This window comes from Lethenteron reissneri, chromosome 24, assembly GCF_015708825.2.
Source record: "Lethenteron reissneri isolate LAM-NWPU_2019-01 chromosome 24, ASM1570882v1, whole genome shotgun sequence".
In the NCBI taxonomy this organism is placed as follows: domain Eukaryota; kingdom Metazoa; phylum Chordata; class Hyperoartia; order Petromyzontiformes; family Petromyzontidae; genus Lethenteron; species Lethenteron reissneri.
The window spans coordinates 17,104,587-17,127,484 of record NC_083802.1 but is presented as its reverse complement, the minus strand read 5'-3'; the positions used below and the strand labels follow the sequence as shown (position 1 = coordinate 17,127,484).

At 42.4% G+C, this 22,898-nt stretch overlaps 1 protein-coding gene across 3 annotated transcripts in view; it reads right to left on the bottom strand.

Annotated features, from left to right (window-relative positions):
- LRRC49 (leucine rich repeat containing 49) overlaps positions 1-22,898 on the bottom strand; it is a 63,087-nt gene that overhangs the window by 13,651 nt on the left and 26,538 nt on the right. For all 3 annotated transcript variants that reach the window (XM_061558512.1, XM_061558511.1, XM_061558513.1), the window contains exons 10-14: positions 19,655-19,802; positions 15,069-15,152; positions 8,304-8,512; positions 7,214-7,348; positions 174-414 (exon numbers count right to left, since the gene is read on the bottom strand). In XM_061558512.1, coding sequence (XP_061414496.1) covers positions 174-414; positions 7,214-7,348; positions 8,304-8,512; positions 15,069-15,152; positions 19,655-19,802 — 817 coding nt within the window. The remainder of the gene's footprint in view (positions 1-173; positions 415-7,213; positions 7,349-8,303; positions 8,513-15,068; positions 15,153-19,654; positions 19,803-22,898) is intronic.

Below are 22,898 nucleotides of genomic sequence, written 5' to 3'. Positions count from 1 at the left end.
CCGACCACAGGCCATCATCCCATCTAGTGACGTGTCCCAGACCAATCCCATTTAATTTTCACCATTTCACGAACCCGCTGTAATTTTGTTTTTAAATAACAAACGAAAAATAGCCGGGCAAGAAGTCCTTGAGCCACAGGTTGTCGATTTCTAACCCTCAAAGCGGAGCTCACCGCCGTGCCAGGAAACCTTGTGCGCAGCTTCCCCAAGACGCCGGCCACTTCGTCGAAATCCACGTAGGAGAATGAGACGGCGGTGACGGTGGCGGCCGCCTGCGCGCCCCAGCTCCGGTCCAGCGCCTCCAGGGCCCCGCGGCCAAACAGGCGCAGTGTGTCACCCTCCATCTCAGCCAGGTGCTCCTCCGTCAGCGAGAGGAGGCGCAGCGAGTCTGCTAGCCCATCGGCGGGGAGAGGTCTGCCAGATCAAGGGAGGAGAACCGGTCAGCGACTTGCCGCGCTCACGTTGCAACACAACTTCGAAGCACCGTTCCGAATCTAATTTTTTTTTAAGTGAGGATGATTTTTCGATTAATTTACTCGGGTTGTGTGAAAAAAAAACTGGCTTTTAAAAAAATTGTGCCCAGTCTGGTTCCAGATTAACTGACCAAGCTGTTGAGTAAAAAAACAGCTCCCAATCATATTCTTGTTGTTGAATCAAGCCCGTCTTTGCTGACGTGACTCAAATGGTAGAAACTGGTCCAAAAACGTGCTCGCTTAGACAAATGCTGCTATATAATATTGGCACATTTTGTATGGTTGATGGACTAAAGAACATACTCTTAGGTTTTTTCGGTAAAGTCACATAGGTAAAAATAAATAATAACAAATAAATAATAAAAATAATAGAATAAAAAAGATAAATCAAATATAAAAATAGTTTTCTATTATTTTATTATTTCTTCTATTATTTTAGTTATTCATCTTTTATTATTTATTTTTACCTACGCGACTTTACCGAAAAAACCTAAGAGTATGAATCCTTGCAGTCACGAAAGCTTCAAATCTAGGACTAAAGAACAGTTTACTTGAATGTAGAGAGATAAGTAAAAGACTATTTATTTGTTATCCGGAATACTCCACAATACTGCATAACAGGTATTTAAAGGTACAGTAGTGCCATTGTTCTTAAGATCTACTAAAGAATCAAGTCAACCAGTATTCCACAATCTTTCAAATCAGTGATTCAGACATTTATGCTTCAACAGTATTTCTCATCATGAACAGCTCATTACAATCTCTGAAATAGTTGTGATTCTAAGGAGCATGTTAAATGGCACTTAGGTGGCTTGATAAAATGACCTTCATATGATCACCACTCATTTCTCTGCTGTGAAACTCCAAAGTGATGCACTCGAGCAAGAGTTGCCAACAAGTCCAGTCCAGGTGAAAGCCAGACTCCGCTGTGGTTTTTTTTTTGTTCAACGTGCCTGACACGTGTGGGTAGTTACATGCAGCTGGCCAATTGGCATGGGATTCCGACACAACTTGAATTACCTGAATTAAAACATTAAAACAAGTAACAGAGTCCACACGCCCCTCCTGGACCCCGCAAGTCTCTGATCACCCTGACAAGGTGTGATACTAAAGACCATATCAAGCGCTACCTAAACGCTTAAGCTTTTAATCCACGTCTTTGAAACAAAAAAGGCCGAACGTTTCAAAGCGATGGTCAGAGAGACATGTCTAAGTAGCATTGTCATCATCAAAAGTATGTTTTAATCACACAGTGGAAAATACCTTTGCGGTGCCAAATCTGAACTCAAAACTGATATTCACCCCCTACCATCCCCTTTGATGGCTTGGTGTGTCTGGTGTGTCTGCTGTGTCTGCTGTGTCTGCTGTGTCTGCTGTGTCTGGTCTCGCTGCTGATGCTGCTGCTGGCTAAGTCCGAATTAGAACGACAGAGTGGCCATTTGAGCAGAACTGATATGGCCCTGTCCTTGGGGCATCTGGGTGGCTTCAAGGAATGACATTAAGTGGTGCATTAAGGCCACTTTGCTGAGCATTGTGCATAAGATTCATTGCTTTAGGAAATAACTGAACAGGTATTTACTGTCCTGGAGCTGAATTGTTAATAGAGCTGTGTAAAAGCCTTAAAACTACTGATAAGCGAGCTAATGGCTGAGCTTCTGAAAGTCACAGGGTGAACGTAGGACAGCAAAACCTATCCATAACTGACTTTGCGGAATTTAAGAAAGTAATATTAATGTCAACCATGAATTTAATAAAAAGAATTTTTAAAAAGGTAATTATATATATGGCAAAAAATAATGGAATATTCCATAATTTATTTGAGTCAAGGTAGTATTATTAAAAATGGAAAGTACCACCAATCACACCAACAGTTTAGTTTTCGGTCCATATGAGCAGCTGAATACTCCCCCCGATGGAGAGACAGCCACCCTGAAGCTGACACGCCAAACAACGCATCTAATCACGACAAAAATGCAGCTAGGCAGACATGCAGTATTTCTGCAGTCGTGTATGTTACGTGCCACCAAACGTGTTAAAGTGTTAAAATACTGTGGCCCCTCGCTGGAATATGCAAATAAGATCAGCCAATGTCTTGATAAGTCTTATATTAAAAACTCCATGAAATACATCTTTTGCAACCAAAAACAGGACCCATATATGTCTGACACCTGCATCAACAATGCATGTCAGATTTTTTACTGAAAATAAAATCTTAAAAACTACGCTAACATTTTCTTTTTTGCAATGACTCTTCTTTAGAGTTTAAATATTACAGGTTTTAAAATTGTACATATATATCTCACCTTCAAGCATCCTGACGAAGGCGAACGGGATAACATTAGTGAGCACCTACATTTCGGGGACTTTGGTATTGAGGATTGTTTTTTGTATGTTGCCCAACAACTGGGAAATTTTATAGTCTAAGTGCATTCCCAGTGATTGAACGGGGGTCTCTCTCAATGCACAACCAAGGGGTGGCGTCTCTTTACCCTGCTCCAAGAGAACAAACCAGCCTCCTGTCCTTCACCCTGGATGCTGTATTCCCAAGCTGTAAAATGTCGGCTTTTTGTACTCGAACACCATCATTCAGCTATCCGTCTTCCTTTATTTCTCTTCCTCACGATTTCGGCTGCTGGCTGCATTTGAAAGCTTTCTGAACATTAATGTTTCCACTGCTCCTAAATCAAGCAAGGCTCCAAAAGGCTCGAGTGAAAATGCTGCATTTACCACGCAGCCAACTTCTAATGGGACTTTAAATAGCAGGGTGTGTTAAGAGTCTCTGCATTATGCCAGCGTTTAAATACAGCACGTACCAATGGCAAAAAAAGTTATGATACTAACTGCTGTAAACTTTCCACACCATTGTTCAAACCTTGGATGTACTCCACTACCCATGAATGGCAAAGTGTAGCTAAAGGCTCCTGGCAATGCAAAGCCAGACACTTCATGCTTTGCACTCTAAAAAAGCCATCTTGCTCTAGCCTACAGTATTATCCTTCGAATGCGTTTTCAATTTACAAACACACGTGCTCCGGTGCCTCTGGGTCCACAGATGACAACTGTAAACAAGGCAAGAGAGCTGGAAGTATATATAGGGGGCCATCTTTTGAAGGAAGATGGAAACTGGACGGTCGTGATAAATCACAACAACTTACACCAACCTGGAATTCACATTCCAACTTGAACAAAACCACACTCTACCATCGCTGTAGAATTTGCAACACACGTTTTTAATTATTTTGCACAGTTGCGTATCCAATATCTATATGTGCAGGCCAGCACTGCTGCCCTGTACCCCCAAACAGTTCACACCACCATGTACGAACTTTGCAAGTTGTAAATCACAGCTGTCAAATGTTGCCCGGCTACCAGATGAACTGCAGCCCACAACAAGCGACTAAGGAGAACCAAGACAAATCATCATTTTGCCATCTGGAAAGCATGCCTGGTGAAAATTAAGTGCTGTTACTTGCAGAATTCAAATCCATGTCCACTGAGTAAGCAGGTCCATATCTCCAGCGTACTCATCCTGGTCGATGCATGCGCAAGTCCCGACAAAGAACACCGTTCAAAAATCGTTCTCAGTGAGCATCAATGGCACCAGCTGTGTAACTGGCAGAGGGTAGGTGTTGGAAAGGTGTGGTAGCATCAATGGTTTCGACCATTATGACATCTTGATATTCATCAATGGCAATGGAAGTGATTAATGTTTTAAAGAAACGCGTAGAGATCAGTGCCACCTTAAAGGACACTTACATTTTTAGCCAATATTAGATTTAAGCAAATTTAATGTGATAACTCAATGCAACAATATTTGCATTGATCCCAACATGACACCATGGTAAATGGCACTTTCTTTTTCAGGAACACAGCAAGCTAATTTTGATGGGTTATTTTAGCTCTGCGGTATTGTAGTCAATATAAATGAAACCAAATATAAATAGCCAATCTGGTGCTCAATGTGTTCTCATAGAACACCGTAGGGAGCTGTAATTGACAGGAAAATCAATGGATGCAGGACATTGCCTTAAACTGGTCCGGTTTTTAACCGCGTTATGAGTTCTCCCAGCAGCTCCGGGGACACAAGAGGTCTCCACCATTAAGGCCGATTTGTCAACACTACTGACACCATCGGTGTCGTGTTGCAGCCTCGATGGGCACAAAACGTGAGGTGGCAGCGAGACGGTGCCATGGAATGAACGGGCACGGAATGACCGGCAACTCAAGCTCTTCTTCATTGCCTCACCCGAGCCAGCAGAGCAATGCGAGAGAGCATTCTCAAAGACTGGGTGCAGGCGTTGTGTGACATTATTTCGGGGAGTGCATGAATCACAAGCTGAGAGAGGCAGAGATTTGGCAGTGCTCAGGGCAGACAGGGGGCGAATCGTACCATTCTGGCATTTGGTCCCCGCTGTGTGCCAAGAATTCCCTCCAGCATGCTCAAAGTGCCTCACTTGATGAGCATTCACAGAGACAAATAAGGTCGCATCCTCGAAGCGGCGATCGGAATTTTTGCTCCTTCGAATTGCATTCACAGTACCAAAAACAATAAAGTGCTTCGCAGAGAAGAGAATGCTGTAAATATGTCGTGTATTAAGAATGAACTTGGCTGTCACTCAAGGGAGTGTAGACTTCAAACCACGTGAAAAATAATGCATGTCCAGCTGCCACAAAGTTTAAGAGGCAATGTCCTGAAATTTTACATATTTTGAACACAACACATTTTAAAATAGTGTGAAACATCCACCACCATGTAATACTTTGAGTCGTTTTACTCATTGCTGAGTATTCATCACCTCGATGATGACATTACTCCAGTAACTGTGATTTTGGGCTTTGCTATATTGGTATACGGTCCTCATTATTACATTTACAATACTAAAAATGTTCATCTTAGTCTCTGTCTATTAGTCTCTATTCATTCTTCCTTCCAATTAACCAAACGTCAACACTTTCTCCAGGCTTTCCCTGTGGAATAAATAATACTGAAAGTATAAAATAAAATGTCAATCAAAGAAAAGAAAAAATATCTCCTGACCTAGATGGAATATTGTTAAGATTAGACAGTTTTGCATGTCAAATTGCATTTAACCTGGCCAAAATTATTTCATATGATCAATTATCATTCAACTTATACGTAATTTTATTCACTTTAGAGTCAAATAATCACCTTTATATAACAACATAAAACGAATGGGGGCATACACGAAGCAACTTTAGCAAAAAAACTGCCAAAAACCATTCCAAAATGCTCTGACCACTTGCACATGTTTGGCAGAGTACATAAAACCAAGAGGGAAATCTCAACAAACATTTTCATTTAAATTCCTACCACACAACATGCCCAAAGTGAATGCAATGTGAGTGGTTTTTATTTTAAAAAAATACATTTCAGATCTGGCATAGCAAAAGTATTAATGGTCCCGTGATTAGAACGTTTCTGGAGGTTAATTTGACACTGCCCAAATTGGACACAGATAGTTCTGTACTTCTGTGTCACATATTCTGGAAAATAAAAGCCAAGAAATGTTTTTCCCTCGAGGGACCTCTTGGCATTTTATCTTGCATGGATTGCCCTTCATAACAAACAAAAAAATAATACCACCCAATGGGAAGCCGTGAAACGATCCTCTCATTAACACAACTAAGTCCATCCCATTACCTCTTGGTCTTCATCTGCACCCGAATGACCATCCCTTATCGGTCTTCCTCCACGAAGGCAACCAGTTGATCTTCAAGATGTTTGCCTTGTGCACTAGACTGACTCAGCCTGCAAGCCACCTTTATCGTGGCCACGTTCCGTAATGCTCGGTGCGTCCTGGGAAACGTCTTTTCTCGCAAGTAAAAATAGCACTTTGGGCACTAAGCTGATAAATAGTAATCAGTTATGCTAAGCCAACAATAGACAATTATACATCTACCAAGTGAGTGTAAAGTATACTATAATCCCCGAGTAATGCTAGATTTCCACAAAAGCGTGAAAGCAAAAACTGTACACACGAACGGGGCGCGAATTGTGCAATTGCGTGCATTGCATGAAATAATTTACTCATCTCAAAGTGCAATCACTTCGAAGCAGTTGCCATTCTAGAACGAACTGGAAGGCTATACTACTGCGTAGCTTTTCTGGGTTGTACCGTGTAGCTGTCCCGATATTTTCTGGCTGCAGCAGCAGTGTTGTTCTGCAGTGATGCCGAACAACACACGCAGCACGACCCGAAAACACATCGCAGAGCTTGCTGGTTGAATAGTTATGCAAGTCTACAAGATCCAAGACTGTTGGCTTCCAAAAGTGGTACCAATTCTACACTGGTGACTGAAACCAGGATTCTAATCCAGGATCTCAGCTGTGCCAGCACAGTGCTCTGAGCAAGATGTTAACTACCTCGCCTGGTATACAGGAGGTCATGGGTTCGATCTCGACCCTGATGCGCCTGTATATTTTGGGTTTGCATGTTCTCCCCATGGTCGCATGGATTATTCTCTGGGTCTGGTTTTTTTCTCCTCATTTAGAAACATGCGTTTGGAGTATTTGACTGCGATACATGTTCACGCGATGATGATAAGCCACTTCATTGAGCTATCATTTGTGGCCAGGACGCTTCTGAAAAAGAGCTGCATAGCCCAGTGGGCCTTTACCTGGTACTTTTAAATAAATAACGAATTCTGCGCATGACGAGTGCTCTCTCTCAGCAGACTCTGAGAGAACGCCCTGAGCTACGATGTGCCCAACGGGGTACCTGGTGTCCGTGCAGCTGTCAACGGGGCTGGAGGCGAGCGACTGCAGCTTGCTCCCCGTGGGCTCCTCTTCACCCGTCGGAAGCCTCGCATCTCCCGCCGACAAACTCTCCCGACTGCTAGCTCCGCTTAGGAGGCTGCTTGGGATGAAACCGGGCACACAGGAGAAACGCAACGTCCATCGCCGAAACCGCCGCCGTGCCAAAGCTCATGCAACTCGGCAAAAAGCTCATGACGGCACGCCGGTAAAATTCCCCGCTGTGAAATACGGTTCGTGACGCATTTAAGGATGCATTGAATTCTTAAATATAGAACTTTAAAAGAAAGCAGCTAAGCATCCCGAGTATGGCAGTCTTGAGACTCAGTGAAGATTTCCTGGTTAAACAATCGTATACTGTACAATGCACTGTGATTAATTCAAATGTTTAAATAACGTACCAGGTGAAACGGCCGACAGAACAATCTTACGATGCGCAAAATAAATATAAAAGCGAGATATTTGCGTCAACAAATTGCTAATCACTTGTTATGCATTCAATGGGATCCAATGTATCCATAGGCTACTTAGCATATAATAAGATATGTTGTTATGTGCACTACTCTCACTTACATGTTTAAAAAAAAACAAAAATTTGGTATAATTCGATATGTCATTTTTTCATGTATACATATCCTACCAAAACACAACTTTACTACCCATCAAACACCCACAAATTCTATCAAAAAATTTACATTTTTCCGATGTAATGTGTGTCATGGTGTTTTTTGGTGATAGTTGCAGAATTCCGCCGAAAAAAAGTGAACATATTCTCAAACTATATTCAACAAAATGCATTGTCAAGCTAAGCCGTAGGCATGTAATAATCACACCAAGAGCAATTTGGTAAAACCTCAAAGCTTCGGGACCATGAATTGATTTAGCAATATATCCCATTTTTACCATTATGTTTGTTTTTTTTGGGCAAGGTTCTTTCTTCTTTTTCACTTAATTGCTCCATCACCAATTTTGAATGGTATATTAGGTGAATAACATCATCATCAGCAGCCATAATCTATTCTGGTAAATCTGGGCCTTTCTCTAACAAAGGTGACCTGCTGTCTTCTGGCCACTGCTGAGAGGAGAGCTGCTCGGCTGATGTGGATGAGCTGAGCGCCGTCTGTCCAGATGACACATCGAGGGGTTGACTCGTCCATGTCCAAGTCGGAGTGCGCTGCTGCTGCTGCTGTTGCTGCTGCTGTTGCTGCTGCTGCTGCTGTTCCCAATGGCGTGCCACGTTGCGCAGGGCCAGACGTCTCTTTTCCTGTGGATAAACAGATGCGTCGCATGCGCCAGCCAACACAATAGGGCAGCTCTCCTAACTTACACGCTGTATCTCTGGCGGAAAAGAAATCCAGATGCAGACCGGGTGCACTGGTTGTGAAGTTCTGACACTTTCATCAAAATCAAGGCTACGAATGCACTCGAAGTATCATTAATAATTGTGGAAGGTTCCAAACGGTCGAAATACGTTACAGACAAATCCTTGAGGCTATTGTAAATATAATGCCAACACAAACAAGATGACATTTGCAAATCGACACATGGACAACTATGCGTGCAAGTGGTCAAGCACAGATATACCAGATGCCAGAGCTGCCATATTACATTTGTAAAAGCCACCAAACTAGTTGACTCAACTGACACTCGTTTGATAGGTTACAAATATACTCAGCTAGCAATTATATGTAAGTGAGAAACACCTGCTTGCACTTTACAAAGGGCTTGAAGAAAGCAATGACAAATCCTGCACTTCAACGGTTTTTTTCTAACACTGTAATTTAGTTTAATAGTACAGAATGAATACTCGCCAGGTTTGTTTATATTTTGGACAAATAAAAACCTGGCAAGCAAGACTGTCAATGAACACAGAAACTTGTAATTTCTGTATTTTTTTGGCTTAGCAAAGACGTAAGCAGCAAAGATGTAAGCAGCAAATGGTACAATGTGACCCCAAACAACTGGCGTCCTTTTGTACACAGTAGGTATTTCAACCCTTGCGGAGCCGAGGCTGATCGCAGGTAATGGGCAGTGCTCGAGATCAAAGTCACCTGTTCTTGAAAAGGGGCAGCATTTTAAAAACAACGTGTAACACTACCACCCTCCGAACAACAACCACCGCCACAGAGAGGAGCAGAAAAGGCCAAAGAGGGGACACGGTGAATTAACAACACGTGGTCAGGCCGGACAATATTTTATCCCTTTTACAAAAATATTGCACTACGATCCAAGGCCTAGCTGAAAACCAGACAGCATGCACTCGGGAAGCCAAGACCGCTCCAGGAATTTCCTGGATTGCCGCCAAGCCAGCGCAAGCCCAGTGAGACCTTTTTTTTCAAACTCCGCTTAAATATCAATTTCTCTACGTCTTATTTTCTACATTATCAATACACTTTTTATATATAAACGATTTCTATTTGAAGTGTAAAAACCACAAGTGAGTAATGTATTATTTATTTGTCATGGGTAGCAGTGTTGTGCTCCCCAGCTTCACCTAACCGCACTGACCAGCGTAGCGAAGTAGTGGGGGAGGCCCACATCCAGCAGTGGATTGACAAAAGGGTTATGCATGTACTAAGCTAACTACACTTATAATTATACCAGCTAAGGCCCACTGAGCTAGTAGCTCTTTTTCAGAGACGAAATCGCTATATCTCTGCGACCACGAACCACCCATGAATGAAACTCTTACCACTTGAAAGGGCGGGGCATAGAGTTTCAAATGATTACCGATAGCTGCCTCTCCCAGCGCACAAACAGCCCCTAGCCTCAGTCATTCGCAAGACACACTGCCTCAACGTTGGATAGGTCGCACGGGACCCCAAGACTTGGCGCTACACTCTTGGCCCCCAAGATCACCCCCCAGACATCACACCCTGCGACTTTTTCTCGTGGGGATACGTCAAAGACCGGTGTTTTTGTGCCACCATTAGCAAATAATCTGGATGACCTCAAAAACAGAATCACGGCAGCGGTGACTTCAGTGGAAGAAAACACTTTGAGAGGCGTTTGGGATGAATTCAACTATTGTCTCGATGTTGTCCGTACAGCAGGTGGAGGGCACATAGAGCATTTATAAAATGGTTAGTAAAACTTGATAACTCATTAAACCGTTTGTAACTTTTTGTGTAATTATAACATATTGCCATCGTGAAATATACTGCTTTGAAATTGGATCCATCTTTATCAAACACTCTGTATATAGACCGTTACTCACTCCACAAATAATGATTATATGCCAATGTTAAAATACAGGTTAATTAACGTGGGTCCCAGCAGTGTCACCTATAATTCCGTGTTCAGTAAATAAAACCCTAAGGCACAGTTCAGTCACTCGCGAAGATTTGTAAGGGCACGGATGCATTCACGAGGGGTACTGGTTGAGGCATGGAGAGAGATCATCACAAATACTGCATTGTGGCTGCAGAAAAAACAAGCAATTTCCTTTGACATTCTTAGTCATGAAGGCAAGAGAGGCATGAGGGCTATATAATTGCTATCTTAAAGGTCGAGAGCTTCATTTGCGTTGAGTGATGCGTGCCTTGCAGTTATGGTAATTGAAAAAAAGTGCAGGATGTGTGTAATTAGTGACCTGAAACTAAAAGCCATCCGCAGATGAAGATTAGAAATGGCCATACCTCGACAAACTGGGATTTGTGAAAATACTAATGATCATATTTTTCAAATATATGTGACTGTAAATCATATTAAAATGCAATTATACAGACACAGACAATCACATAAAATTCACCTACATCAAAATCTACAACTAAATCATTTATGTTCTACCTATTATTACTTTTTGTAGCTCTTTCCTCGCAATTACATTTCAAACATGCTATCAGTCGCAAATCCTGGGACAATTGCTAACAGTGCACCACCGTGTGGATGAGACTACTCCGAGTAAAACGATATCAGATAACTACTTCTGAATACCCTTCAAGAGCACTCTTTATCCACACTAAAGGTTACACACTTTAAACGCACTGAGTTCGTGTTGCATGTCAATTAAACAGATTTTTTTTCTCATCCCACAGCTGGCATAAGCTGAACCAACATTTGACGTGACAAGGTTTTTTTTCTGCAGTAAATTGGTGACCAGACCGAGACCATCTAGTAATGACACTTGAGAACTCGGTTCAATCACAGGCTTGGTTTCAAACCCAGAATCTCAGTAGTGGCAGCTCAATGCTCTGACGTCGGTTTTTTAAACCTCTGGGTCACCCATCCACTCTAGTCACTTCTTACCCGTGTTAGTTCTTCGTAATTTTATCACCTAACAATCTATTATCGAGTGTCGAGAAGATAAAAACGAAATGTGCTTATATTCAATCAAGGAAAAATACACATACGTGTATACATTGCAGCACAGAGGAAAGAAACTGTGCATAAACTTTGACTTAAAACTTTCGTGACTGCAGGAATTCATAGTCTTTGGTTCTTTCGGTAAAGTCACGTAGATAGAGAAAATTTTCTTTTTTTAAATAAAATACAATTTTAAATAAAAAACATTTATATTTAATTTTATTTAATAATCAAAAAAATTATATCTCCGTGACTTTACCGAAAGAACCAAAGAATATGAACCTTAAGTTTTCATAAAATGTAAAACTAAACATGAACTAGGTCACGTTTAAAACACGTGAAGGCATCCACCAAATCCTGATTACATGATGTACCGATTATCCACGATCTTCACAATTATTCAGGGTACATACGAAATATTTTATTCGCTCATTAATTAATGTACGTTTTTCTACAGCAATGCCACACATTGACATTTTAACATAGTGCGTTGAACTTCCTTCGCATTGCACGTAACCAACCGCGCTAATCAGAGGTGCGGAGTACAGGGTCAGTACAGGGGTAAGCCAGAAAATATACGAAATGCAATGCAGCTGTCCATTACGTGCAACCACGCATCGATTCAGCAATTAAACTGATCACGCTCATGGTAAATGTATCAAAACGTGGGTGCGATTGTTGACCATGTTTTGATTGATACATGTTGTTTGTGATAATCTGTCCATGTGGCCCCTGCAGCCAGTGGACGTGCTGCTGACCCACCGCCGATACTTATCTTATCTTAAAGGAATTTATACAGCACCTTAACCCAGGCACTTTACAAATAATTAACGATGGCACACATGAATGTAATGGTGGAGATGAGGTGAATGAAATCTATGAGAGGAAGAAATGGGGGCAAATCTGTGATGCGTGAATTCGGTGAAAGTGAATTGATGACGGTAAATGATGATGATGAATGGATTGAATGAATGGGGAATGAGTGAAGGCCACATAATGAGAATATGAAGAGGGAACAGTGAGGGTGGTGGTTATGAGGGGGAGATTAAGGGGTCGTGGGGTTAACTAGTGAAAATAAGTGAGTTTTGAGTGAAGAGCGGAAACTCATGAGCCGCGGTGACTGTTTAACGTGGAGGGGGAAGTTTGTTCCAGTGAAGGAGACAAGATGGGAAAAAGAGCGACAACGTGGATTGAGTGCAAGGAGGAGGAGGAGGAACAGAGAGAGAGAGAGAGAGCAAACATTGAGAACGTAGAGGGTGAGAAGGCACGTAGACAGATACAAGAGTAACAAGATATAGTGGGGCAAGACCATGAAGGGATTTGTAGATCAGGGTGAGGACATCTGTGAAAAATGGCTTCATAGCTCATTGGATTCCTCCTGAACAATAAGGAAGTTTTTTTAATTCGATCGCAAAACCAAACCATGACAATCCATCGAATCGCGGGGAGGGAGGGGGGGAATGACCCCCACGACCCACACGGCTGGGAGAGGCCCTCATCCAACAGTAGATTTACAAAATTCCTGTTCATCCGCTGATACACCTTTCTGCCTTCTTGCAACAAAGCCTTAGAGATTTTCTGTAAACTGCAGAATCCCCCTCGCACACAACCCAAAGACACAGCCGACGGGACCTGTGAAGATAGCGCTGAATACCCTCAGGTGTTGGGGTTTAAACACGAGGGTGCAACAGGATAATCCCCACGTGTCCCTTGCCTGGGAGATAACATCAAGCGCCACTTCCCTGGCCACGGTGTTGATGGTGCGGTGCTCTGGAAGGCCAGAGCATGCACCTACAAAAACACGCAGCTTGTACCAACATCAGCATCCCACTACTATACACTCAGCTACATAGCCATTCCTTCCATGCACACCACACAGGGGCCCTTTCAGGGTAAGGCGTGTCTAGGGAAATAATAAGAAAGTCGTAAAGCTGTGGCTGGTGATATGACTTAAGAGGGAGGAGTTGCATGAAAATAAGCTAAATCTACTTTTTTAATTTGCCAATGTGCAAACGAAAATCGTGTTCGCCATTTTGCTTATATTTGTTTATGCTTGTCAAACATGGTAATAACAACAAAAACAATGCTCAACTCCCTCCTGCAGACTTTGCACCAATCAGAAATACAATTGGTTCCACGACCACAAGTCAGCAGCCACGACGTGCATGTGATGAATTCTGGTTTGGCTCTCGCTGTTTTAGTTTGGTCACACATTCTTCAGAATGGCGTTTAAAGACGTTTCTGTCAACACTTTTGCAAATTATCATAATGCGACCACCCAAAATACAATTTAAATGGTACTTAACACATGTTTTTTCATACATGGTGTAAAAATGTTGACCATAAGTGATCATGAAACATGTGCAGTAAATATTGGAAATTTCATAAACTGGTTGACATATCAATTTACTTTTTTTTAAAACACAACTCCTAACAGCAATGACAACCATAAAACAATGCCAATAGGAAATCAAACACTTAATATTTCATAAGCAAACCAATACCTTCCGAGTGCAGCATTGTTATTAAATGAATGTCATTTGTTATGAACTACAACCATTGAAAATACGTAAACGCAAACATAACTTTGAAAGCAGAATAATGTAACCATTATGTTGAAGCCCAAAAACAGAAGGCAAGAATGCATGCATGGATCTGATTTATCAAACCAAATATATAGAACTTCAACTTTTTACGATCTCAACTTTCCAGACCGGCTCTGAAGGACGGGCACTGAGATGCAGAGGGAAGTTTGTAAATTATCGTTGCCCTCAGCCATCTTGCAGAGCCCCCTGCAGGTCACAATTAAGGTTCACACACTGCGCCTGTGAACATTTCATAGCCCCAATAAAAAAAAAGAAAGTACGCACACAAACAATTAAAGTCATGTTTCTTTGGCAGAAAAATGTAACAAAATCTACTCCTTGTAAGCAGCATAATCAAACGTAACTCCTCATTCACACAATAACCACATTCGACAGTGGAGGTATGGCTTGGCTGAGCCGCCATACAAGGCTGGGCATTGTGTGGGACCTGTTTAAAAAAAAATACATTTTACCACCAAGCCAGCAGCGCCTGTAGTTTTTGGGAGGTCGGAAACAACCATCACAATAAGACGGACGCTAAGGGCCCACGGTGTAAGCAGAACACTGCACAATGCGGGTAAAAAAAATAACAAGCTATGATTAAAACATGTTTCACCAATAATTATTGTAATACCACTCCCGCAGTCATGTGGTGCAAGGTCTTGTACAACAAACCCACAAATTTATGAAAACGTTATCAACTTAACGGTTCCTCCCAGAAAACAACTGACAATATACAATACACCATTGTACTGCATGTATTGTTAGTCGCCGTAATTGTTGTGCAATATGTATATTGTTCAAATAATGTGCAGCTATTTAAAGCGCACGAGTACCTGCCTTTAGGAAAATATATGCCCTTTAAAAAAACACACAGCAACGTGTATATTCAATTAAAGGGTCATGGCATTATGCGAAGGGGCGGCATACCTTCTGGATGGCTTGCTTATGGAATTCTCGCTTCTTCTCCTCCTGTTTTCTGGCCAAGAGGGAGGCCAGTCGCCTCTCCTCTTCCTGCAGACCACACGAGGTGCGCAAAACACGTTGCACTGTTATTCGTCACCGTTTAATAGGGCAACATTTTAAGTTACACGCGACGTAACGTCTCTTTTTCACCCCATTTAAAACTAAAATAATCGTCGTCAAAACCTTCTAATTGCATTGATGCCATGCAATATGAACCAGACAGAAACTTACAGCATAAAATGTACGCGACTGATTTCGTATTGGCGTACACGGCCTCTACCCAAAACATTCTTACGGATTATTTCAGTTCAAATTGTTGATCTCTACTTTGAAAAGGCCACTGACAAAAATGCGACATTTTTGATATGTTTTAGCACTTGGGCCGTGTTTGCTAATGAGGGTGGTGAAGTATTTTCAGGTCGTGTGATAAGTAAAAGTATCAAATTGACAAAGCAACAGCGTATTATGCACAGAGAGAATCTGTGCCGTCACATTAGCCTGATCTGTTTTGAAATTACACATCTTATTTTATGATGCTGTATTGGTAGTGGTGCACAAGCACAATTAACAAAACGAACTCACATGCTATAAATAGCGAGAGTTCCATAAACGAGCCATTAATATGCGAGGAAAAAGGAGCATTGCCCAAAACTTCACGCATTACATATATTTTTTAAGGCAGTTCGTGTTCAGATTTTTTGGTTTTAAATTACAAAAGATACTTAATTCTTAAAACTGAAGAAATCTGTTTTGGTGACTTAACGATTCTTAGAAAACTCGTCAGTGCCTGCTGCGTGAAAGGTAAAAGGAGAGTCCGCGAGCGATCGCTGCTATCGCTCAGATAAAATGTGAGTTTGCGTGCATCGCCATCGGGCCTCGGTAAAGGCACTCGGGCAGATGACGAGATGTGGATCATCAGTAAAGGAATCCTGATGGTCCACAGTTGGACAGAAGCGATTGTCATGGCCTTTTAAGCACACTCAATAAAGAGGCCATTAGTACAGCATGAAGATTTCAAGATTGCACCTTAAAACTTCTGTAAACTATCAACCGCTCCAATTGTCATGTCTACGAGAAGCGTTGTTCTCACAGTAGCAATGATGAAAACGGGGGCATTGAGTTTCGGTACATTAAGACATTCGGTCTCCTTAAACTTCCTGACAGTTCAACTTCACAGGTCTTGTGACGTTAAACATTTTTTTATCGCGCACCAACGAGACGAGCAGGCCAATTGTGGTCACAGAACCTCTTCAAAATTGAAAATTCACGCGTGTCTTTCGACAATGGCAAATCAACTGATCACACCGATAGATGTCATGCCCGAATATAAAAAAAGCTATGAAAAGCATGGGATCATTTTATCAGGCTACATATAATGTACCCTTTACAAAGCCCTGTTTATACAAGTGCCCTGAGAATAAAAGCCAAGTGAGGTTTAAGCAGTGTAAATTACGGATAATGACATGTTGGGTGGCTGCCTCCTTTAGCAAGGGACAGTGGAGTCTTGGAGTCCAGGAACAGGTAATCATTCATCAGCTTTATTATCCTCTTAGAATCACGCAGTATAAATTCCCTCCCTTTGTATAAACATTCCTAGAATTTGATACAATGTCAGCAACAAACCGACCACCCCCTCCATGTTTTATGTGTGCCTTAAAGTTCTCTAAATAGCCGTACAAAGAACATGTTTTTGTATCCACCCCTTGGCCAGACAATTACAGATCTCAGCAGACAATGCGGATCAACAGTGACGGTAAAGAATACAAATTTTTTGGCCATCCTGGGAGAACTCCAACAAGTTTTGCGAGACGATGCAAGTACAGTGTTCTCCATAAAGCACGTGAGCAATTCAACAGTGCTCGCCTACATTGCTACGAACTTACCCTTTATAGGTTTGTTATAGTTCTAAAATACTTTCGACGTCACAATTCATCATCATCATCAACGAGTTTTAATCCTCTGATAAAGGAAGGCCTCTCAATGCCTATGTAACACCAGTCGATGGTACAATTGTAGAGGGCGGCTTCTCAATACTGATGCCACTGACCAGGATCCCGTGAAGGTACAATGCATCTTCATTCCCACATGTATCCTGACGTTGTCACTGTTCTCACTTCATCTTGCTCATTCCAAATAATTACTCGTTGTACCAACGGGCATACCTTCTGGAAACATTTCCCGTCCACTCCCACCTTGGAGTGACGATGATGTCTAATGTTTGTTTGTTCCGACTGTTAAACCTGTTGGTTCATACAATTTATAGCTTGCCTTTGTTACAATGAGTCAAATCTGTTTGAGTTAACCTTCGAGAAACAAACCCTTGCTCATGTCCACAATGGCAAAGCTAGTGATTGAATAGTCCTCGAAGTAATTTTATTTTTTAAATCGCAACTACCGGTTAAAACAAGTCACCATTCATGCCGGCACGACACACATTGCGTCTCCCGACTGCGATAATTAGGTTGGCGCAAAGTGTGGCTTGAAAATAATTCACAGCCAATGGCGAATAACCAATAGCCACGCACGCACAGTGCCAAAAGTGTTCGTAAATTGGCCATCTCAACTCCAGCTGCTTGGGGCACCGGCGTCGCGCCCCTTGCATCGGCCACACCACCTACCCGTCCCGCACGGGACACACGAAACAGAACGGCAGCAACCGTTTGTTGGCTTCTTTGTACGACTCCACATTGGAGTGTGGACGAATGGGAACCCCTTAGTCGAAGATGCAGGGAATATTAACGCAGCTGCCAAAAAAACTAAAATGACACATTGTTGAAATACCTCCGGGACGTACGTAAACTTGGGTCACCTCGCCGCCGCACGAGTGAAATTAAGTAAGGAGTTGTGTGCAATGAAGTTGGCAAAGCCGCGATATTTTCATTTCCAACCAGAGAACCGGCTCATTTCATAGTAAACTCAAAGCTGACATTTACGCTAATGTTAGGGCTATCAAATTTAAGCTTGTGACATAACACTTCAGTTATATTTGCCATCAAAGTGCGAGCACATTATTTTAACCCTAAAGCACCCAACTTAAAAAGAGGACGATTGTGTTACAGTCCGTACGTGAAGAAACACGAGTATGTGCACTGCACGCACTGGCTGGTGAACACCGCTCGCCACTCAAGCCATTTCCCAAACAGGGGACACTTTGATTTTCGATTTAAAGCTTTCGTGACTGCAGGGATTCATCTTCTTGGTTCTTTCGGTCAAGTCACGTATTTTGTTTCTATTTTATTTATTTTATTTTATCATATTTAGTTTTTATTATTTTATTATTTCCCTTCTACGTGACTTTACCGAAAGAACCAAACAGTGGACACTGTGGTTTCCACAGCCACCGGCGTATATTCATACGGGGCCACGAGCAAAGCGCGCCATGTGCCGTGAAGCAGCCACGCAAGGTCGTGCGGCATCATTTGCAAAAAATAGCTCACCGCGTGCCGTGTCATCGCGCAAAACCTCATTTTATTATTACAATAGAAAATGTAGATTTTTTATCAACGGTCTCTCAAGTTCGCCGCTGTTTTGGGGCTGCAGACACCGGTGATGAAGCAATCACTTTGGGAGCTGCGGTTTCATGAGAACCGATACCTAATTTGTAATCCAACTTTCTACGGCTCTCAGTTTCATGCGCCGATGCCTATCCAAACAGGGGATTTAATCCTAATAAGACTCCACCGCAAGAGTTCACGCAAGCGACCTGGAAAGATTTACAGCAGCCTATCCGAATGCACCGTTTTTCCCCTTTTTGGCCCAGGACCAACAGACACTGAGGCTCGATTAACAGGCTCATCCATGAAGCTGCAACGCAATGCCGCCTCACATCCACATTACACGCTCACTCATGAGAAACGGAATTCTTCAAAGGACTTCTTTTTTTCTCGAGAGTTCATACAAGTTGAAAAGACCAACTTTCCATATTCCGAATGGCTCTATTCTATACGTTTATAGTAACATTACAAATATTACTCTTGCATCGTGCAATTTTGCAGCAAGATAATTTAATGTCCTTTTTACATGCTATAAGTGTGCTGTTTCATACTTTTAAGATGTTCATTATACATGATTAAATGTGTGTATATAAATTGTGCATCAGTTGCTCATTGAACTGCCCACAACATTCAATATTTTTTCAAGTAATACCTAGGACACCAAATAATAGATGAAAAAAAAACGTGGCTTGCCACTCAAATGACCATGGGTTATTGCTCGTCTCTTATAAATAACCCTTATTCAGCGGTGCAAAAAAAAATCCACATTTCTATTACAGGGGGAAGTCTGTCCATAACAAGAACCAGTGCGTAGCTTCCGATAAAGCAGTACTCAATAACCCACAGGAATGAGGCACTAAATCAACACCCGGTCGGGATTTGAACTCGCAACCTCACGTCCCCGGCCGGATCCTATACGCACACACACACACGAGAGTTATTTATAATTTGACAATTTAATCCGGAGCTACAACGACGCCTTGTGACTGCGGTTGTGCCTCCAGCGTTCGCACGCCGTGCTGATTTCACTGCGGTTGCCCTTGCACGTGTGCCCACCGTGACGCGTTTCATGTCCAGCTGCCTCAGCTGCCCCATGTGGCGCAGCGCCGTCTGTCGGTAGCATGCTTCCTGTGCCAGCGGATTCCCATCCAACGCAACCTCGCACAGCGACGGCGCCTCTCTCAGGCACACTATCCCGTCGAAGCTGAGCGTTCGCACACAAGACAGAAACACACACGACACAGACGCACACGCGCACACGATGTTGAACGAATGCATGCATATTCACACATACAAAGGCACGGATAAAAACACACACAAGTGCATAGAAACAATATGTACGTATTGTAGATATATGTGAACGTATCTACACGCACGACTGCACGTAAATGTCACTTTTTAAATGCACAACCCATTCTTTTTTTCACATTCCATTTTTTATGAAGCTTTTTTAAGTCACATCTGCTATGAATATTTGAAATGCCACATGACGCGAGTTCAGCGGCGGGTTATGTTGATTTTCCAATATGGGCAGATTGTGAGGCTCAGATTAGAGCAAGGCCTGTTGTTTCACCGTGGAATTCAAATAGTGTCCAAGTGCTGGGCGGTGATTTTCTTTTTGTTTGAAATTGTTTTGCAGGAGGTTTGTTTGAACAACTTACACAAAAACTCGAAACGCAAAACAAAGGAAAAAAGCTCAAAAATAATACAACGCCACATAGAAGCCAATATTGTGTGCTCTGACTATAATGGTATCGGGCGCTGAGCTAAAACTTCTGAATGTAAACACATTGATAAGTGATAACCACACGTGAGTTGCAATCAGCCGGACAGCTGTCAAGGAATTCATAGACATATTTGCTTTGCTTTTTTTTCACCCTAAGATTAAGTGGTGGCATGAACACGCATAGACTTCTTTTTTTAACCAATGAAAAAAAATACTTCTACAACCGCAGAACCCGAGGTGTCACCACCACTTTAAAGGAAAACAAGCAGACACAATGACACGCCAAACAGGTGACAACCGTTGAACAAAATCTGGAGCAGAAATGGCATCGAGTAGAAAACAATTTGCTCAGTGAGACCAGGGCTCGTATAGCCATGAGGTGGTGGAGTATCAACAAAATAAACTATTAAAACTAAAACATTTTTTTTTTTTACCAGGTAAGGCACACGAAGCTATATCGCTCTTTTTCAGAAGCGACCTGGCAACAAACGATAGCCCAACAAAAGTGGCTTACCTTGTGGAAATGTATAGTAGCCAAATATTCTAAATGCATGTTTATAAATGTGGAGGGGAAAAAAACGGAGCACCCGGAGAAAAATCCACGCGATCACGGGGAGAGCGAGAACGTACAAACTCCACATATACAGGCTTCGTCAGGATCGGGATCGAACCCACGACATACCAGGCGAGGGAGTTAACATCTTGCCACTGCGGCGAAGCACATGGAAGGCACATGGAGACACGGGAACACTTGTGACTTCACAAAAATGGAACCAAATGTACCATGTTTATGAGGTATAAACATTCCACTTTAAACACCAGACAATAAATGTAAGTAGATCTCAAGTCCTCTTTCTTCTTGGTTGAGGGAGACATTCACACACAAAAAAAAACCCCCCACAGAAGATAGCTCATAACAGTGAGTGGCAAGAGAGACTCTGGGTCACTGATAAGCGATGACCGGGGCACGGGGTATCATCATCTCAAGGAGGAGTGTGACGTGACCAACGAGTGTGCAGGTGCGCTGGGTGGCTCACGTGATCAGATTGTGTGCACACTGATGTCAACATGAATGCAGCCTGGTGCATTAAACCTCCACACGTGTGGTCTTTAATCACCCGTGCTCTTCTTTGACCTCGGCCAAAACGCAGGTGCACAGTTTAACGTTGCACATATTACTGGTGGAATACTGTTTACAAGAAACAAAATGACGCCATTCATCATTTACATTTACAAGGAACCGCTCCACGTTACAAGTTACACTCCATTAAGCGTTTTCTGCCCATACCAGAACATTAGCCGCTCGTATTTGTTTTATGACCTGTGACTATGCACACTATACATACCATAATATAATGCCTCAGAAGTCTGATTGTGAACAATTCAAAGAATGCCGTACGAAGCACTCAAGATAAAAATGCAGAAGGGTAAGTGGAGACCAACCGAATGGGCAAGGGGCCGACTGGGAGGCTCGTGCAGAGACTTAACTGTACTGTAAATATTGATGTCTACGGGTTCAAGTTCAAGTAAGCAGCAGTCGGGAAAGGTATGCGCGAGTCACAAAAGTATTTTCCCACATGCTTTCATTGTATGCCTGTCATAGCGGTCATTTTTCATAACAAAAGTAAAATAATAAACGCCACATATCTCAGCAGAATCCCGTTATGTTGCCACCTGAACCACGGCACCATGTCGTCCAGTGCTCGCTGAGGTCCATTGGCTTCCGGTTGCCGAACGAATACATGATGAGGTTGCACTCATGACACGCAAAGTGCTTGCCACAAATGAACCACGACACCTTGCTGATCTCATCAAGGAGGTTCAACTATCACGCAAACTCCACTCATCCTCGCAGCGGCTTTTGGCTAACCATCAAACAAAGACGGTCTCTGCATCGCGCGCTCTCAGATGCGCTTCTGCGGCCGTCTGGAACGCTCTTTTCTTCCGATATTAGGAAGCCACTGGAGCTATGCATTTTTAAATCTAGATTGAAACGCTCATTTCTTAAGAACTGCTTTTTGGGTTAGTGTATCGTCCTTCCCCTCTCAAATTAGCGCGGTTGGCTGTTCATAGTGAGAAAGAGGTTCAACATACAAACATATATATATAGCACAATGCGTTGTCCATCATATGGACCCCTTTGTCGGTTTCCTGCCAATGCTGTGCAAGATGAAGTGAAAGCCACTACTTCCAGATGTCAGTGGCTATAAGCTTAGCTCGGCAACATCACTTCAATAGTGTCTCTTGGTACATGGGAGCCTCTGCTGAAGTGTACGCCAGAGAACACGTGACAATATTTGTACACTCGGTGCTACGGGTCATGCCTGAACGACCAAACAAATAAATCAATAAGTAAAATTGTCACTGGAGTGTCAAGACCAAAAAAGTGACTCGTGTGAATAAAAACATTCGTAGAAGATGTAAACTACAATAAAAAAAATTACATTATGTGAGAAATCATAAGTTAAAATACGATAAGGTAGAGAAAAACAAGTCTAACGATGAAAACGTATCACCAAAAAAGGCTGAAACCAATAACAAATTAAAGAATTCAAAAACTTAAGTTAACAATAT